Genomic DNA, 18,580 nt, shown 5'->3' on the forward strand with positions numbered 1-18,580 from the left:
GTAAAATCATAGAAGAAGCTTTGAAATTTTCATTTGTATACAGTACCAGCCTTAATTTTCATATAAAGAAACTGATGAATAAGAAATATAGTTTACCTTAGCCAATGTACTGTATGCCAAACCAAGGATCCCTTGCCACTGAACGCCTTTTAAAAAGAAATTTTCAGATTGAAAAATGGTAGCAATGTTGATGATATAAGTGCCATTTATTCCTTTAGGCATTCTAACAACATCTGTTCCAAGAATTCCAATCCAACTTCCCTGAGTATATTTAACAGCCACCTCAAGATTGAGTGATTTATATGTGGTTGACCTAAGGAAAGAAACAAAAAATTATAGACCAAGTAATTCCATATTCTGTGATAAAAGCATCATATACACAGTTCACCATTCTCAAGAATAGTAATTATATCTATTATGTAAACTCAGCAAAGCCCCACCAACCAAGCAGTACAACCAACCAAGCAGGATGTAACCCAACCACCATTTTCCAGATACCACATCAGTCAGGCAAATTCTTCCTCTCTCTATATATGAAGGGTCAGATGAAAGAATGTACGTGCAGATGAGGATCAGAAGGGGATCAGAAGAAGGGTCATATGTGGAGGTAGGACTCAGGTGTGGTTGTGATGGACATGGGAGTGAGCAAGATGAATTCTGAGAAGAAACATTTACTCTTAAACAACTTTTTCTTTAACAGCTTTTTTCCTTTCTGCTGAGGGTTTTGCAGACAAGCTTGCTAACAGTTGACATGTTAGGGGGGCTGCGTGGGATGGGGAGTGCAGGGACAATGAAGCGAGACAGATTCACAGGTTCAACCATTTAGCCAGGATGTTGGGTACTAGAAGCTTTGTAATATTCCCGTGACCTAAGGTGGGCAAAGATGGCGTGACATTTAGCTATTTTGCATAGCAGGCGAGAAAGCTTTAGGGGGCTGCAATCCAGGTAACCAATCAATATCATATGTTATGCATGTATTATCAGGGGGAGGGAAAAGGGATGTGTTGGGTGGGCAGAGGGGTGTATGAAAACCACCTTTGACTATAAAAACTGCTGTAAAACTGTAAACGACGCCTTGGTAGCTTTCAAAGCCGAGGTCACTTTCATCTTGGTACCAAATAAAAGTCTTTTTGTTCTCCACATCTTGGGTTTGGTGAACAATTGGCTTCGACACCAAGCTAAGACCCAGTTTTGGGAACAACATATCCTTACATACATTTCAGTCTTTTAATTTATATGCAATGAATTTGTTCCACCGTGTGGAACTGGGGCTAAGAACGTCCTATTACAAAGGGCTACACCCCCTTTCTTTTTAAATCTTCCTTTTTGCTGTGAAAATATTATGCACAAATACCATTTTTTGTACAATGTTAGGTGTCATTTACATTCCATCACAATTAAGCTTGTCCTGTTGCTAGATGCTTTGCAGTATCTGAATATGAAATAGATTCATGCAACTATTTCATCTTAAGACAACATGACCTTTAACTGCATTAGTAATGCACTTTTTACAGCAATCTTAACTTGAAGTCTTCATTCACTATTTCAATAAAGTTATTTATTAAATTTATTTATTTTTTCTGCCACCCATCTCACTGATACAGTGAGACTCTGGGCAGCTTACAGCGTGATACAATATGATAATATTGCTTCATTGCATACACAGCACATATACATTTGATATAAGCACGTATCCATGTGTGGCACTGCAGTCAGTCACAGGTGCCATAGAAAAAAGGAAGAATGCCATTGCATATTTACAGAATATAACTGTGGCATAGCTTCTTGTGAAGGAATATTGCCCTGATTCCAAGGAGGAAGGGAGTGCATTGCAGAGGAGCAAGAGACACCACAATTTGGATAGTTGGTGTGGGAGAAAAAGGGTAATGATGGCATCTCTCTAATAGTTCCCAGAATATTTGTTTTATGGTGCAAGTAATCTCCTTTAGTTTAGCAAGTTTTCTATTTATAGGTGAGGAACTATAGGGGAAACTGCTCAGAGAATCACAGTGTGTCTTTCTTGGCTTTAGGAATCTGACATTTCTCAAACAGTACTAGGATGGACTAAGGATTGTTCTTTTCATCTTTAGAAAACTCATTTGCTAAAGAGAGGAAATTGCTGTGCTGGAGGGAATCATATCATGTGTATCAATTAAATAATTCTAATACAGATACACAATCAAAAGTATGCCAGAACACTTAAATAAAGATCCTATTCCATGCTTTGTAAAGAAAGACTTCCATCTACCTTTGCTATTTTTTCCCCTAACATTTCATACAAACTTCAATACAGTTTTCTAAGGCGGGGGTCCCCAACCCCCAGTCTGATGGACCGGCACCAATCCGCGGCATACATAAACAAGCAAAGGCCCATCCGCAGGATGCAGGCAGCATGCAAAACCATACTCCCTGCAGTCCACAGCAAAAACCTTTCTCCATGGAACACATCCTTGGTGCCCAAAAGGATGGGGGCCACTGTCCTAAGGAATGGGGAAATAGGGATCAAAACTCTTACTTTTCTGTGTCGAAGTATGAGGTCAGATCTGTATTTGGTACACCTGAAACTGCAAAATTGCTGCTTCCCGTGTCAACTAGAATATTTAGCTGTTGAAAAGAAAAGAAAGTTATTTTTGTATTATATTCAGAGAAATTGATTTTTTAAAAAGCTTGTGACCTAAGTGTGAAATGCAATTTAAAAACCATTACTTTTTCAACTTTTCAACCTTCTGGAGGGTTTAGGGTTTGGGTGGTTCTTGGCTAATGGAAATATATTTAGATCTTTAAATTTTAAAGTTATACTAGACCACCCTGTGACCTGTTAGGTCACTGTTTGAGAAAAAGGAAGCACAATCTGATTGGATCAGAATGAATATTAAATTTTAGGCTGACCGGATTTTCTTTTACCTCTATGTTGGACAGTTCCATGATCTTCTAAGAAGAATATATATCATAATCAGAAAAATAACTGTAGTAGCAAGTGCACTACAATAATCAACATTTACTTACCTAAACCTAAATGTATAAATAGAATGACCGTGTGGGGGGGGGAAAGCAGTAGGAGTGAGAGCCACTTCCTGCTGGCATCCTCATTGACTTTGCTAGGGTAAAGCTGGCAGGGAACATCAGAAGTCATGATTACATGACTATGGGGATGTTGCAACAGCCATCTTTGCAAAACAAACAAACAAACAAAAAAAAAACAACAACCCAAAACTGGTCTGAACTGTTTTGTGGAAATTTAAATTCAACAGGAGTAAGAGGACCTAGATTTTTAGGCATTTTTTTAAAGTTAGTTGATTTTACTGTAGGTACTTTGATTCAAAAACTATTGCAGTACAATAATTTGAGGCTACAAAGAGACAAACACAATGAGAGTTTTAGTAGTATATAGATTTTATCTGGATAACAAAATTGTGTTGCAACTTCTAAAAGCCAAAGTGCCATATTGCTGAGAAATGAATAGGGGAAAGACCAAGAAAGAGAGGGTGAATCAGAAGTATTAGGGGGTAGAAATTTATCATTCTTTCATATTGTATGGATAGCACTAAAGCAAGAAATTTGTAGGAACAGTATAGATTAGTAGCAGCAGAAAGAGTAGAATAATAAGGATAGAATATGAAGAAAGTAATAGAATTGAGAATACAGATTTGGTATTCTGATCTGAAAAAAAAATATTTTTTTTTTTTAAAAAGAATCTTTAGCAATCTGGATAACACATTTTGTCCTCCATTTTAATTCGAGTAAACATCCTGTAAACCATTTAGTTCAGCAAGCCATATGTTTATGGTTATTGCTACATGATTGCTATGTTTCAGCAGGAAACTGCATACTATAGACTAGCCATACAGCATGTTGCCTTTACTTGCAGGTATATTGCTTGACTAAAAACCATGATGGGGATTATTTCTTTTCCCCTACCTTGAACTATTAATAATCAGAAAATAATTTTACATAGAATTATGCCTGACCATATGTATAAAGCCACATTTATAATTAACTGAAACCTAGGACTTTAAACTTATAAGAAATAAATAATATTTTAGGAATAGGAATAAATACTCAGGACAGTAAAGGAAATGTCTGTAATATTTCAAAACTATAATTTATTATTGGGTTATAGAGATTACTAGTAGAGAAGCACAATGGAGAAATTTGGACATATTCAGAGAAAATCTACAAAGCTTAGAGTAGTAGCACTTCATTGCAAGTACTACAAGACATAATAAAGCATTTGAAAATTATTAGTTCCATATAACGGTTGGGTGAAATTGTTATTTGACAAAGCCCATCACCACACAATACCTAATTAAAACAGTGTTTCAGTTAAACATTAGTATCAAAGAAACACCAGTAAACGTTACCATTAAGGAACGTTTTTTAATAGTTTAAATCTTGTTCAGTCTGTTGAAGAAATACTTTTTCCGCAAATAAAAATATCATCTACAATTAAGTTTAGTCAAACATGAAATCAGCAAACCCATTTCAGGGTTTGACCAGAATTCAAGGATTAATTGCTATCCAGATTAACATTCCACATCTAAATGAAACTAGCATAAACATAAAACACAAGAGAATAGACAGTGATTAAAAGGTAAACATTACTGATTTTGGAACGCCAGCTCATATCATTAATAATATTAACAAGATTTGTATAGCCTGAATCAAAAATCCGTGACAGCCTTCCAGTTGTGTGATCCAGTTGTGCAGGGACAATTAACCCCTACATTCTCAGCTGAAGTCATGCTATCTAGGAATTCTGGGAATCAAAGTCCTAAGGTGTTTGTTAAGTTGGGGAAGGGAACAAAATCATTTAATCAGAAGTGCCAAAGAAGGATTGTCTGGTTGTTCCTCTATACCAGGGGTAGGCACCCTTGGCTCTTTTATGACTTGTGGACTTCAACTCCCAAAATTTCTGAGCCAGCATGGAAGAGTCAAGGTTGCCTACCCCTGCTCTATACTGAAATCTTTCCCTGCAAAGGAAACTATCATTGTTGTCATCAGCCATTCAGTCATGTCTGACCCTCGGCCACTCTATGGATCAGCATTCTCCATGCCCCTCTGTCCTGCACTGCCCCCTTCAGATCCGCCATGGTCCTCCAGGGATCATCTTTTATAGTGTTAAAGGAAACTATGTAGGTTGATAAATTTCTGCATGTTATTTTTCTAAAGGAACAGGCAGATATCATTCTAACAAATTACATTTTCCTTTCTTCAAAGATTTCAATAAAAACAGTAATACTACCTAAATCAGGATTTGCCAAAATGGTCAATATGAACAACAAAAAGTCAATGGGTCTGTCTAAGGCCAAGGTGGGGAATCTTGGCCCTTTTATGACTTGTTGACTTTGACTCCCCTTTAACTAAAGAGCTTGGGGCCTCGACCTAAATGGTCATTAAATATTATGATGAGCTGCATTTCTATCTGACTTGTTTAGTGAAGAAGTGGATGTAAGAATTTTACACCAAGTAGTTTGAATCAAATGCAAAAGATAATAATAATAATGATGATGATGATGATGATGATGATGATGATGATGATGATGATGGAAGGGACCTTGGAGGTCATCTAGTCCAACCCCCTGCTCAGGCAGAAAATCCCTATACCATTTCAGACAAATGGCTGTCCAGTCTCTTCTTAAAAACTTCCAGTGCTGGAGCATTCACCACTTCTGGAGGCAGGTTGTTCATGGTGATGAACCTATGCTGCTTTTCTGGTGATTCTGATCTTTTAGGTGGAACTCACTAATCACAAAATCTTATAGAAGACTGCTAAACATTCCTGCGCAAGGTCCCAATGTTCTTGTGTGAGATCTCACAGGTTTAGAGGCAAGCCTGGCAAAATCTCATGGAAATTAATGATCCTATGAAATTTGGGTTGACTTTTGCCATTATATGGAATGCTGTTTCTGTTGGCATTCTGTTTTAAAGCCATCTAAGTAAAGCCCCCCCCTTCAGTAAGCAATAGTGAATTCTACAAAACTAATTAAGCAGCAGGAGGAAAGGAATTTTTATATGGAATGTCAGCCAGACTGAACTATGTACCCTGCATGCTGATTTTCTGGTGGCTGAAGCACAGGATTCTTAATATTCTATAGTTAATAATCAGCTGTTGCTGTGAATTAGTCTACTACGGTGATTTTTGCAAAAGTGGGGGGGGGGGAAGAAAGCTGGTTAATAGGTGGGAAAATTAGAAGCCAATTTAAATACTGCCTCATTTAACACAACAATCTCTAATTACATCATTAACCATTCTGGAACAGCCGCTTCCAACCAAAACAGAAGATAAAGCACTCAAACTGCTATAATGTATGCCATTAGCCCAATGCTACTATGTGTTATTGCTCACTTTGAATTTGTAAATATGATTTTTTTTCTCCAGTTCATAATACTCATATTGACCTTTGGAGGAACACAGAATTAGTAAATGCAATTTATTTGCTGAAGTTTTAATGTGAAATTGTCATGCTGAAACCCGGACATGAGACAGTGAGATCCAATCGAGTTCAATCCTTTATTGCTTATACCTAATGGACAGAGACTTTATCTAGTAGGTAAGAAAGCTATAACTTTCTTACTTACTAGATAAATCCTGAGAAGTTCTAAGTAGGATGTGGCTGCCCTGAATCTCTTCTCCCCCCCACAACTATGCAGTCTTTTAATCCAGGCCTTTTTATGGGAAAGCTCTTTGTTGCCAAAAGTTTTCTCCTTTGCTGCTCCTCCTTCTATGTCAAGCTATGAGCAAAATGAGTGGGAATCCCATTTTTAGAAGGCAATCCAGTTTTTGTTTGTACTTCTGAATTCATATCTTGTTTCAAAATAACTAAAATCCAGAAATACAGGTTAAATTATTTTTAGACAATTTTAGACAGGAGCTAAGAAATAAAAGAATGCAACTGAGGATGGTATTTCTTCGTTAAAGTTTATATATATATATTTTTAAAAAGAACAAGTTGGTTTTATAGAACAGCACAGAATTTTTTCACTGCATTTTGGACATTACATTAAACTGCAAAACACATTTATTTATTTAGTTTGATTTGAGAAACAATAAAGGGAAACCCAAAAATCAACAATGTTGTCTTGATTGGGCACATTCCAGCAGCAGCTTGCTTTTCCTGTTAAACCAGAGATATCCCACTACAACAGATTTTGCTCAGATAACTTCTGTGTAGCCATGATAGCTACATGACTGTATGACATAGAGCCACTTTGATGTAGTGGTCAAGGCACCAGGCTAGGAACTGGGAGACAGCCAGCTAGGTGACCTTGGGCCAGTCACTTTCTCTCAGCTCTAGGAAGGAGACAGTGGGAAACCACTTCTGGAAAAAAAAAACTTTCTGAAAAAAATTGCCAAGGAAACCACAGAAACTTGTCTAGGCAGTCTCTCAGAATTTAAAACTTGAAGGGAAAAAAAAAGGCATCATGGGTTTTTCAAGTCATCTTAGAGCTTCAGTCAATCAGCAGGCACTGAAGGAAGTGAACAACAACATTGTATTTCCATTTAGAGCAGTGGTTCTCAACCTTTTTAATGCCGCAACCCCAACCGGTCGTAAGTTGAGGACTAAACCGGTCGTAAGTCGAGGACTAAACCGGTCGTAAGTTGAGGACTAAACCGGTCGTAAGTCGAGGACTACCCAACCGGTCGTAAGTCGAGGACTTTCCCTGCCCGGGAGCACCNCGCCCCCTGCGCCGGCCGAGGCGTAGCTGGCAAGCGGCAGAGACGGAGCAGGCCGACCACCAGCTGGCCCAGCCCAAGGGAGGTAAGGCACCCGCCGGAAAAGGGGAAAAAAATGGCGGACAGCCTTGCTTGGCGACCCCCGTGAAATGGTCGATCGACCCCAAATGGGGTTGCGACCCATAGGTTGAGAACCGCTGATTTAGAGTGCCAGATAATAGGCTGATTAAAGAGCAAGGGTCACTCAGATTCTGGTTCAACTGGTTGCAGTCTCGTGTCTATGGAGATTCTGTTATCCAGGTCATGGTTGTCCCAAAAGTGCTTTTTCAAGAGGCAAGTGGACTTTTTCTTTGAAGACGTTTCCATTCCTCACCATCCAGTCAGAGCTCAAGAAGCTTCTTGGATGAGAAACATCTTCAAAGAAAAACAAGAAAGTCCAGTTGCCTCTAGAAAAAGTACCTTTGGGATGGTTGCAGTCTCTACTCACATGTACTTAAAAGGAGTAGTTCATTATTTTAAGAGCTGTATTTCACACACAGCATTGCTTCTGTGATTTATGGAGAGGCCAAAGTTAATCACCACTCTCCCGCCCTTCATTGTTATGACATTTAAAGCATGATCTTAATCTTGTTTACCCGAACTAAATACCACTGATTTTAAAAGAACTTCTTTCTAGGGAACTGTGTTATCAATAGAGCCACAAGGCCAAAGAAATAAGATGGACGTAGGGAGTAAATCAGCCACCAAATCTCCTGATACTTTATATTCTCCCTCAGAAATCTGCCTTGATGGGGGTGTTCTTATCTTTTTTGGAATTAAGATTGTGAAGAAGTTTCAACTCCCTAGAAAAACTATTCACACCCAATTTACACATACTGTGAAGCCAGAAATATGTGTAATGCACAATAACCAACTTCAAGTAAATCTTTCCCCTCTTAGAATGCGGTGCAGCTGGGAAAAGGACAGTGTTTTTACAGGTTTCAATCTCATCACTTGAAGTTCACTAAAACATTATCTGGTTAGTCACAACTCCAATCACAGTTGGATGCAGGAATTTATTGGATCAAAGACTGCAATTCTGATGAATCCAGGACTCAGATATCTCATCAGCTTTGGAGATGGTGAGATACCCTGCTGCCATCTTCAAGGGGAAAAACCAGAATTCCTCACATTCACCAAAAGATAGTGGCATATTTACCATGAGAAACAAAAAATAATACAACTTCCTGAACAATTAGTTCTCCTACACCTCTTGTATTTCAGGACTCAGGACTGCAGATAATTTTATATGATACTATGAAGTGTGGAAAAAAAATCATACTGCTATTTTATTTTTAATGCCCCCTGATCTGTTTTGGCTCTCAGAATAATTTCTAACAGATTTTTAATGTTCATGATAGATTTGTAAAATTTAATCATACAAACTCCTTTTACTTATATCCAATTTCTTTCTTTCATTTGGCAAAACTCCTTCAAAGAGCAAAGTAAGCCAATAAATGAGTCTTTCGAGCAGTTAATGAAAATCTATTATTAATTATAATCTGTGCTGGAGTAGATGATGTGGAAAGGGTTTGTAAATGTTACCATTCTCCACAATTAACACTAAACTGTGAAGAAATTCTAAAATAATTAACCAAATAATCTTTGATCAATCCTGCAATGTTTGCCTTGCCTAACCTTGAAGTCCTAGGCTACAACCTTCTCCTATAGAACGACAGACGACTAAAAAAAAAAAAAATCAAATCATAGCTCACTACACTGTCAAATGCTTACCCAAGCAAAGATGAGCTATTGCAAATCAAATTGGAGAAGGTGCTCAAATGTTATTGTTTCTCTGGAGAAAATTGCAAAGTAAAGGCAGGCAGATTGGAGTGAGCATCCTTATTAATTTGCAGGCCCTTCTGAACTCCTGCTGAATGGGCAGAATCGTTCTGCATGGAATTTTGCATGGAGATCTGTGTTTACCATTTTCTTTCTCTGCAACAGGAAGAGAATCATGCTTCTACACTAATTTTTTAAAAAATATTACTATTGATTTATTTATTAAATTTGTATGCAACCCATCTCCCTTATAAGGTAACTATTGTGATTTCATAATATTGAAATAATTCATGTCATTCATAATATTGTGACGTTGGAGGCCTTGGATTATCTCTGTTTAGAACATCACTTTTATTTGTGCAGAGTTGTATTTGTTGCTGTTAATGGTACAGCAATCTTCTGCAACCTGACCATTCAGATGTATACAGGGGCCCACTGGAAGACAATGACAAGTGAATTTCATAGAAAATGGAAAAAAAGTAAGGGTACTCACTCCACTGGGAATTCATTTTGCTGTTAATTATATTGTTTTCAAGCCTACAAAGATTTGTCTTTTTTTTTTAGGGGGTGGGGAGAGAGAGAGCTGGCCTCCCAGGAGGGGGGAAAAAAGAGCCACACATAACATACAAGGGAACGTAGTAAAGATTCTCACATTTCTTTGTGAGGAAAAACATCCACCTAACAATGAACATACTATTTACAATTTTTTATTCAGTACAAACTATTTCTCCTTAGAAAAATACACAAAGTAAGGATGTTTCACATTTTAGTCTAATTTAATTTCTGAGGAATAAGTTAGAGAGTAATTTGGATTTGGATTTCTGTTCTCATATTTACTCACACAATCTTTCCCTCAATTGTACCTGTATGATGAAAAATAGATATTAGATGGGAATGTTTAGCAAGATTTACAAACTAGATGTCTTGATGCGCATAAATTTCATTATGGATGAAGATCAAATCTTATAACTTCCAATAGAAGTAAAAGTTTCACACCTGTTCACATAATTTGGAATGTACAAACAAATTCCTCTATCTGATGGTCTCAAGACAATTTGACTTGAATTCGTATTGATTCTAGCAAATAACCTGACTGGCAAATTACTCTGTGAGGTGTTTTGAAAACAATGCCAAATAATTTATGAATGTCACTATATATGATATAGTAAACAAGTAGACACATAAGACTTTCACTGAAGCAGTTTTCATTTAATTTATACAGGGATAAAAAAGCACCTTCAAATATAGTTCTTATATGCTTTCTTCTTAACAAGAACCTCTGAAACGATGCTTCGCTCTGGCTATACATGCATGGAATTAGGCTAGTTTTCTTACTCTGCCTTCTTATAATGTTTATTACCCACCATTTTTATACAGATACTCTACAAACATTTTGTACTGTACTGTACAGATACTGTGAAGATACTCTGGGTATCTTCACAGACACAACCATAGTTTTCTGCAATAATTGGAGATGATTTCAAATTTCATTCTTTTAAGATGTTATTTGACCCATCAGCCTAAACTTCTCTGGTAGTTTTTTACCCAAGGATTAATCAAACCTGACCTTGTTTCTAAACCCATGCAAGGTCAGCCACCTGCTAGAGTTTTAGAACATGATCACAGCATAATTATATCTACAACTTAACTGTACTTGTTTAAAACCTACATATACATGTACACACACACACACACACACACACACAGAGAGAGACACTGAGTATTTCTTAAAGATACCTCTAAAACCATTTTAAAAAGCAAAGTGGCTTTAATACAAGATGTTTTTCAGGTATTAGTGACTGGTTAAAGTAAGAAAAACAAACAAACACAAGACTGATATTTATACCTTACAGCTGTTCTCAATAGGAAAAGCCCAGGGACTATAAATCTTCTTGGATTGGAACTAATCCTATTTTTTTAGCACATATTAATTAATGGTAATGAGAAAGTGGTATGAGATGTACCATGTTTATTTAAAGTAACACAAATTGTACAAAACAGTCCCACATTAAATTTGACATATAGCCACAAAATCATCCAGGCTTGAAAACATCAGTCTCATTAACTCTTGAATAGTATGATATTATAAAATACAGGTAGTTCTCGACTTATGACCACATTTGAGGCCAAAATTTCTGTTGTTAAGTGAGAGACATTTGTTAAGTGAATTTTGTCTCATTTTACGATCTTTCTGGCCACAGTTATTAAATGAATCACTGCAGTTGTTAAATGAATCTGGCTTCCCCATTGACTTCTGACTTTGCTTGTCAGAAGGTCGCAAAAGGTGATCACATGACCTGGGGACACAGTAAAGGTCATAAATATGAGTCAGTTCCCAAGCATCTGATTTTTTATCATGTGACCATGGGGATGCTACAATGGTTGTGTGAAAAATGGTCATAAGTCACTCTTTTCAGTGCCGCTGTAACTTTGAACAGTCAGTAAATGAACTGTTGTAAGTTGAGGACTACCTGTACTCTTTGGCCTGTTAAGGCAATATTGTCTTTATGAAAAAGGAAACAAAGGCAAGGATGACTAATAAAGCAATAAAGGGAAATAATAAGCAAAGAAATTTCAAATGTTATCAAACTTTATTAAAACTTATTTGAATGCTGGTTTCAGAATTTGATATTGATGTTAAATGAAATAAATAAGTATAACATTTATTAAATAAAATATTTTCTTAAAATTTTCCAAAAATACCCTTACGTAGTAAGCTTGGTGGAGGCAAATTAATTGTAGATATAGCAAATCAGGACATAGTACTATTCTACTAGTATAGAATAAACCTTATTCCAGGTTCGGCAAGAATTCAGGAAGGCAAATGTACAAATGAAACCCTAGTAACACATAACAACTCTATTTTGTATCATAAATATTTTTCTAAAGTAGTTGGAATTCAAGAAAAGAATACAGGACAGGAAACAAAGGTAATGCAAAGAAAAAGAAAAATAACAGAGAAGCTGGGCTGGTTTTTTTATTCCCTAAGCATATGGAAATCAATGGCAAGTATTCAATTTATGCTCGTGTAAATTGAAATAGGGGGAAAATATCAGCTACAGGCCTTTCAAGAGAAAAAAATCCCAGTATCACAGTTCTGCTCAGGAGAGACTGAACACAAAATAACAATACAGGGAGTCCTTGAATTTTGACCACAATTGTGCCCAAAATTTCCGTTGCTAGATGAGACAGTTGTTAAGTGAGTTTTGCCTCATTTTACAATCTTTTTTACCACGTTAAGTGAATCACTACAGTTGTTAAGTTAGTAAGACAGTTGTTAAGTAAATCTGGCTTCCCCATTAACTTTACTTGAGAGAAGTTCATAAAAAGTGATCACATAACCACAGAAAACTGCGACCATCAAAAATAAGAGAAAGTTGCCAAGCGTTTGAATTCTGATCACATAAGCAATGGGATGCTGCAACGGTCATAAGTGTGAAAAACAGTCATAAGTCACTTTTTTCAGTGCCAATGTAAGTTTGAGTGATCACTAAATGAACTGTTGTGAGTCAAGGACAACCTGTACGCTGTATAGTCAGATCCATGTGGGAAATCAATTACAAAGAGGGCACACGGTTTCTAGCTCAGAGGGGAAGGAACTACGGTTCTCCAGTATTCCTCAGCATTAACCAGGTTGACTGGGCTGCTGAGAGTTGTAGTTTTTTTGAAGATCCAAAAGGCTACAGATGCCCTTCCTCCTACACTAAGTATTTAGAAATATTTCAGCAGTATCTTGGCAAAAAATAATAATAATCCTTTCAAATATTCATACTATGGCTTTAAAATCCAAATCCTCCAAAGGACTCACAAGGCATTTTCTCCAGCATTCCTTTGTCCATACCAGCCTCTTCAACCAAAAAAGAATGGAAAAGTAACTTTTTTTTGGTTAAAAAAACAAAACAAAACTTTCCAGCTTGTTCATTGGTAGAAGTAATCCCAAACAGTGGGTGCAATTTTGTAAAAAAATATTTAACAAATTGAAGAACAGTGACAATTGCATGCTTGTAATTCAGTGGAAAACCTTTTCCAATAGCCTATGTTCAAAACCATAAAAAAACAGAAAAAAACTATACGGTAAGACAAATGTACCAAATCATGCGAGAAGGAACACAACCACCACTTTAGTCAAAAGGATATTAAAAGCTAATGGAACAGAGCAAAACTGAAATAGAGGAAGAAGATTCTCCATTCTTCACTTCCACCCGCTTTATATCAGCAATGTCCTATAATGATCCGTTGAAATATTACAAAGAACCATTATATTTGAAAAAAGTATATGAACATTTTAAGCCCTGAAGGCTTTCAGGAAATAAGGCTCAGCTCTTCAAAATTCTTCTTTCGAACCAACACAACTGATTATTATGCACTTTAGGACTGTGAACATTCAGAGGATTAATAAGTCTATCTTCATCATCTGACTAGTCATCCTGCCCAATGAGACATTATTTCTTCACATGCAATCTCATGACACAGAGAAAAATAATTAAGTTTCTAAACTTCAAAGTATTCAAGTATACATACATACATACATACATACATAAATTACTGAGGTTTTTTCCCCCAGTTTATCAATATCCAGTTTCTGATAAAACTTCTAAGAAAAAAAAATATTTATACTGTATTAAAGATGTAATCTTCTTAAATGCAGTTTGCATATTTCTGTGTAGAAGAAGAATAGATTACTTCTTATTGCTCTATTTAAACAATAGTTAAATATTTAGATATCTTATAAATTTTAAGTATGTTTGGGTGTGTGTGTGGGTGCGACATATAAAAATAACGTATTCAGCATTACTACTAATATAAAGTCATATGCTGCAGCTGTATGACATATTTACCTAGGGAGTAACTGTTACTGGAGTTGTTAAAAACCCTTACTTTTGAACAAATGCAAACAGAACTATATTGCTATTACATTCTTAAACTTATAGGGATATTTTAATATGTTGTATCCAACATTTAAGACTTTTTTTTTAGCAATGCCATTCTATGAAAGTCTGTTTAAAAGTAGGGTCCACAATCAAGTAAGGCTTATTTCCTAGATAAATGTGTACAGAACTGCACCCCACACCCCTGCAAAAATAGCAGTAGTAATGTTCAATAAGTTATTTTTTTTTCTAGGAAAGTTCTTTTAATTCAGTGTTTCTAAAGAATTGCAAAGGAAAGATAAAAGTTATAATTTTCACTGAGTCACTCAGTTGATTTGCAGCAATTTCTATTTTATTTTATCATCCTGGATAGTTATGGATCATCTCTACTCTGCAAAGAAACTCTGATCCCAGACATTTTGCAAACTAGTAGCAAATGATAAATATCTGAATTGGGATAATTTCTCACCCATATCCTTCATTGTTTATCACATAGATCAGCCTTTTCTAGTTTCAAACCAACACTATCAACTATAACTCTCATTGTTTTTTTATATTACCAGCATGATAACAATCTTTACTATGATCCCAGAACTGTTGGAGAGAAGAAGAGGTGGAATTCTCTGGGAAATGGCATTGCTGGCACCCAGAAAAGGGTTCTTCATAATGTAATCCAGGCGTTCATCTGAACTTATATGGGCTGAAAGGATATAAACAACGTAGGGTTGCCTACTCTGTAAACATCCCATTATGCTGCTTTCAAGGACATCTAGCCTCCAGTCCAAGATCTTGTTGCAATGAATCAGTGCCGTGGGCTCACAATTGCAAAGAATTCAAAAGCTTCTACTGGATTAAACAGAATTTATCACATTATTCAGATCTAGGGTAGGATTAACATGAATACAAGCACTCCCTCACTTGACATTTCTTTCTGAAAATTTACCAAAGTTTGTAGTAACTAAGTAACAATCCATCACTAAAAGCAAAAATTGTCACTTTTCAACAGCCTTCCAGGAAATGCACAAGTTTGATATCTTTGCAACTCTTTCACATAAAGGCTGAATTTATATCTTTCATGATTTGTTTGGTTTTGGCTTGACATGCTGTATGAACTAAGCCACTATAGTTAGTGAACTGTGGTTCATGATTTAAATTTGTAGTGCAGATCCTAACACATGAGAATTGTGTGCAGACTTCTAAGAACGGTTATCAAATTGTAATTTTTTAATTAAGCAGAAGGGCAAAATGATTAAATACATAATTCAGAGAGTAATCATATGAGGTACAATACATTTCAATTAAAATGTAAATAAAAAATCAAGTTTAGTTTGGTCTTGGCCCCCTCATGTTTAGAACACTGTATAAAATTATAAGGTCACCTAATTCTATTGCGACAGTGGGCAAGTGCACAATAGTAAAACAATTTAAAATACAAATAAAAGACAATTGATCCTCCCCCTCCCCCCAAAAAAACTTTTCTAGAAAATATACACACCATACAAGAGGCCACTAGCCCAAGACCTGGGAGAAGAATCAAGTTTTATTAGCAATTTTGAACAAAGTCAGAATGAAGACCAAATTAATCTGTGGGTGGATGTTGTTCCAGACTTCAGATGTGACAGAAAAATAGGATTCGTGGTGCTCCAAAAATTAGAAAAAAATGTATATGCATGACTCGGCAGAACGTGAAAACCACATCATTGTAGTTTTATTAGCAATTTTGAACAAAGTCAGAATGAAGACCAAATTAATCTGTGGGTGGATGTTGTTCCAGACTTCAGATGTGACAGAAAAATAGGATTCGTGGCACTCCAAAAATTAGAAAAAAATGTATATGCATGACTCGGCAGAACGTGAAAACCACATCATTGTAGTTCATTCGTCAAGTCATAATTAAAACAAACCTTGCCTTAACAATTATGAAATTATTTTCTCAATATTCTCACAAACACAATAAAGTTGAAAGATTTTAGCCCATTGGCTCGCAGACAGACGTCAGTAAGCACAAAGGTCAGATTGTGAGGGTTCTGTGCTTATGAGTTAGAATTCAAATTCCTGTAAGTGGGTTGATGTGAAATACAGACCACATACTCTCTACCCACATGCACAGAAACGTAGGTCATGCAGTGTCTAAGCCATAATATGGTTTGATCTCTTTTTGTCTTTTTTTTTTTCCTTTTCTCGGGCTTAGCAGGATGTGCAACCTGGCCAGAATCCAGCCTGGCACAGGGTGGGGAAAAAGGAGTGTCGGGGACAAACATGAACTGTCCTATCAACAGGAAAAGCTTACCTCACATTTGAGGCACTTTTGTGCTTATGCGTCAGCTGTAAAACCTACAATGGCAATAGAATGCCTACAGTTACACAATCAGCAAGCCGCATGGAATCAGCATCCACACCAGGATTTTGCTCCATAGTTATAGAAAGATCCTTTGTTCCTTATTTCAGAAGTAGCAAATGCTATAGCAAGGTCAGGGCTTGTGATTCAAAAAGTCACTCATGCAAACATACAAACACAATGAATTCCAGGATTCAGGTTATTCTGAAATATTATAGAGCTGTTCCAGATTCGGAAAACATCACGAGCCGTGCACATTCAACACTGTAAGGGGTGGGGAAAAGCAGTTTTTTTGTGGCAATGAAAATAATATTTTACTTTTCTGGGCACTAAAAACTCCCCCAGCCAAAAATTGCTCCCGTCTGTTTTTCAGATGCATTAACAGTATATTAAAAAGTATATAGTGCAATAGACTTCTACTATGATTTCTGCCATCACTTTGAAAAGAGACACATCACCCAAAAAGAGGAAACAGTTTTAATTACAGCCTCACCCCACCCAATACAATTAAGTGATACAGTATAAAGTTCTGATCATTTCTCTGCAAAGCCTCAGACTTAAAAAAAAGGGGGGATGGTTTGGGTACCTATTTATAGAGAGATAACTAAATGTGAGTAACTGATTTTAAAAATGCCTGTTTTAAAACCCCAAATAAAGTTGAACGACAATAGCATCAGATTGAACAAAGGCATTCAAGGAGACATAATGGAGTGTTAAAACTTGAAGCTATTGACCATTTACCGAATCCTCCAGATCAGTGTTTCTCAAGCTTGGCAACTTGAAGAGGTATGGACTTCAACTCCCAGAATTCCCCAGCCAGCTATGCTGGCTGGGGAATTCTGGGAGTTGAAGTCCATACCTCTTCAAGTTGCCAAGCTTGAGAAACACTGCTCCAGATAAATAAAAAAGGAACAGCAGAAAGAACTACAGCTTTGGAAATCCATGGGCTTCCCGGAAGCATCGGAGTTAGCCTCGAAGTAGCAAGATCAGTCGGATCTTAGGTACTCCGAAGTACTTCAGAAAGCCCCATCTATTTCTCACAACAGCCTTCGGACGCATTAAACCAGTCTGCCCCAACCGGGACAGACTGGAACCAAAGCGGCTTAAAGCCACAGCACGCCTGGAGAGCGCCCGGTTGACGAAGGCTGCCTTAAGCCCTGTATTACCTTCCCCCCCCCCCCAGCCGGCCGCGCCCGGGTCCTTGAATCGCCCGGGAAAGGGAGAGCTCCGCTCCAGGATTGCGGTGGCGGAAAAGAGACTTTTGCCGTCCCGAGCGCGAAGCCACACACTTTATAAGGAAACCTCCCTCGGTGGTTCCACCAGCGCCGCCCCTACCTTCTGCGGCGGGGTGCCGAGGAGCAGCTCGAGATAGTAGCCGCGTCCCGAGTCTCCCTGCAGATTGTCCACCATGGCCAGAAAGTTGAGGGAGCCGACGCCGGGAGCCGACGCTAAGGCCAAGCCCGAGGCTTCTGGGAGCGCCGGCGGGCTGTCGGTTCCGCCGCTGCTCCGCGACTTTGGCAACACGGGCGTGGGAACCAGGCTGCCCTCGGGGGTTCCCGGGGAAGACACTTGGAGGCGGAAGGTGAAGCGAGCCCGGCCGCGCTCCGCCGCTGCTAGCAGGAGCAGGAGCAGCAGCGGGACCCAGGCAGCCGCCCGCGACATCCCGGCCGCGGTTAGAGAGGAGGGAGCCGCTGCCTGCCCCTGCGCTGCTGCTCCTCAAAGCGGCCGCGGCGGTGGGAGGCGAGGAAGGAGCCTGGGCTGCCCGGCTTCATGGCGCTCCTTCCCGCATGGCCGTCCCTTGACCGCCCCGAGAAAGGAAGTTTCTTGCCGGAGCTCGAAGCGTCTCGGGGCTTGGGTTACCGCTGCGGGGCGCGCCGC

The 18,580-nt window shown here is 38.0% G+C and overlaps 1 protein-coding gene across 1 annotated transcript in view; it reads right to left on the bottom strand.

Moving 5' to 3' along the window:
• BACE2 (beta-secretase 2) overlaps positions 1–18,250 on the bottom strand; it is a 36,945-nt gene extending 18,695 nt beyond the window's left edge. Inside the window, exons 1-3 of the mRNA XM_015816929.2 lie at positions 18,038–18,250; positions 2,516–2,604; positions 97–313 (exon numbers count right to left, since the gene is read on the bottom strand). Of these exons, the coding sequence (XP_015672415.2) occupies positions 97–313; positions 2,516–2,604; positions 18,038–18,112 (381 nt within the window). The 5' untranslated portion in view covers positions 18,113–18,250. The remainder of the gene's footprint in view (positions 1–96; positions 314–2,515; positions 2,605–18,037) is intronic.
• Positions 18,251–18,580: the final 330 nt, after the last annotated feature.

This window comes from Protobothrops mucrosquamatus, unplaced genomic scaffold (genome assembly GCF_001527695.2).
Source record: "Protobothrops mucrosquamatus isolate PMUCROS unplaced genomic scaffold, P.Mucros_1.0 scaffold529, whole genome shotgun sequence".
Classification (NCBI taxonomy): domain Eukaryota; kingdom Metazoa; phylum Chordata; class Lepidosauria; order Squamata; family Viperidae; genus Protobothrops; species Protobothrops mucrosquamatus.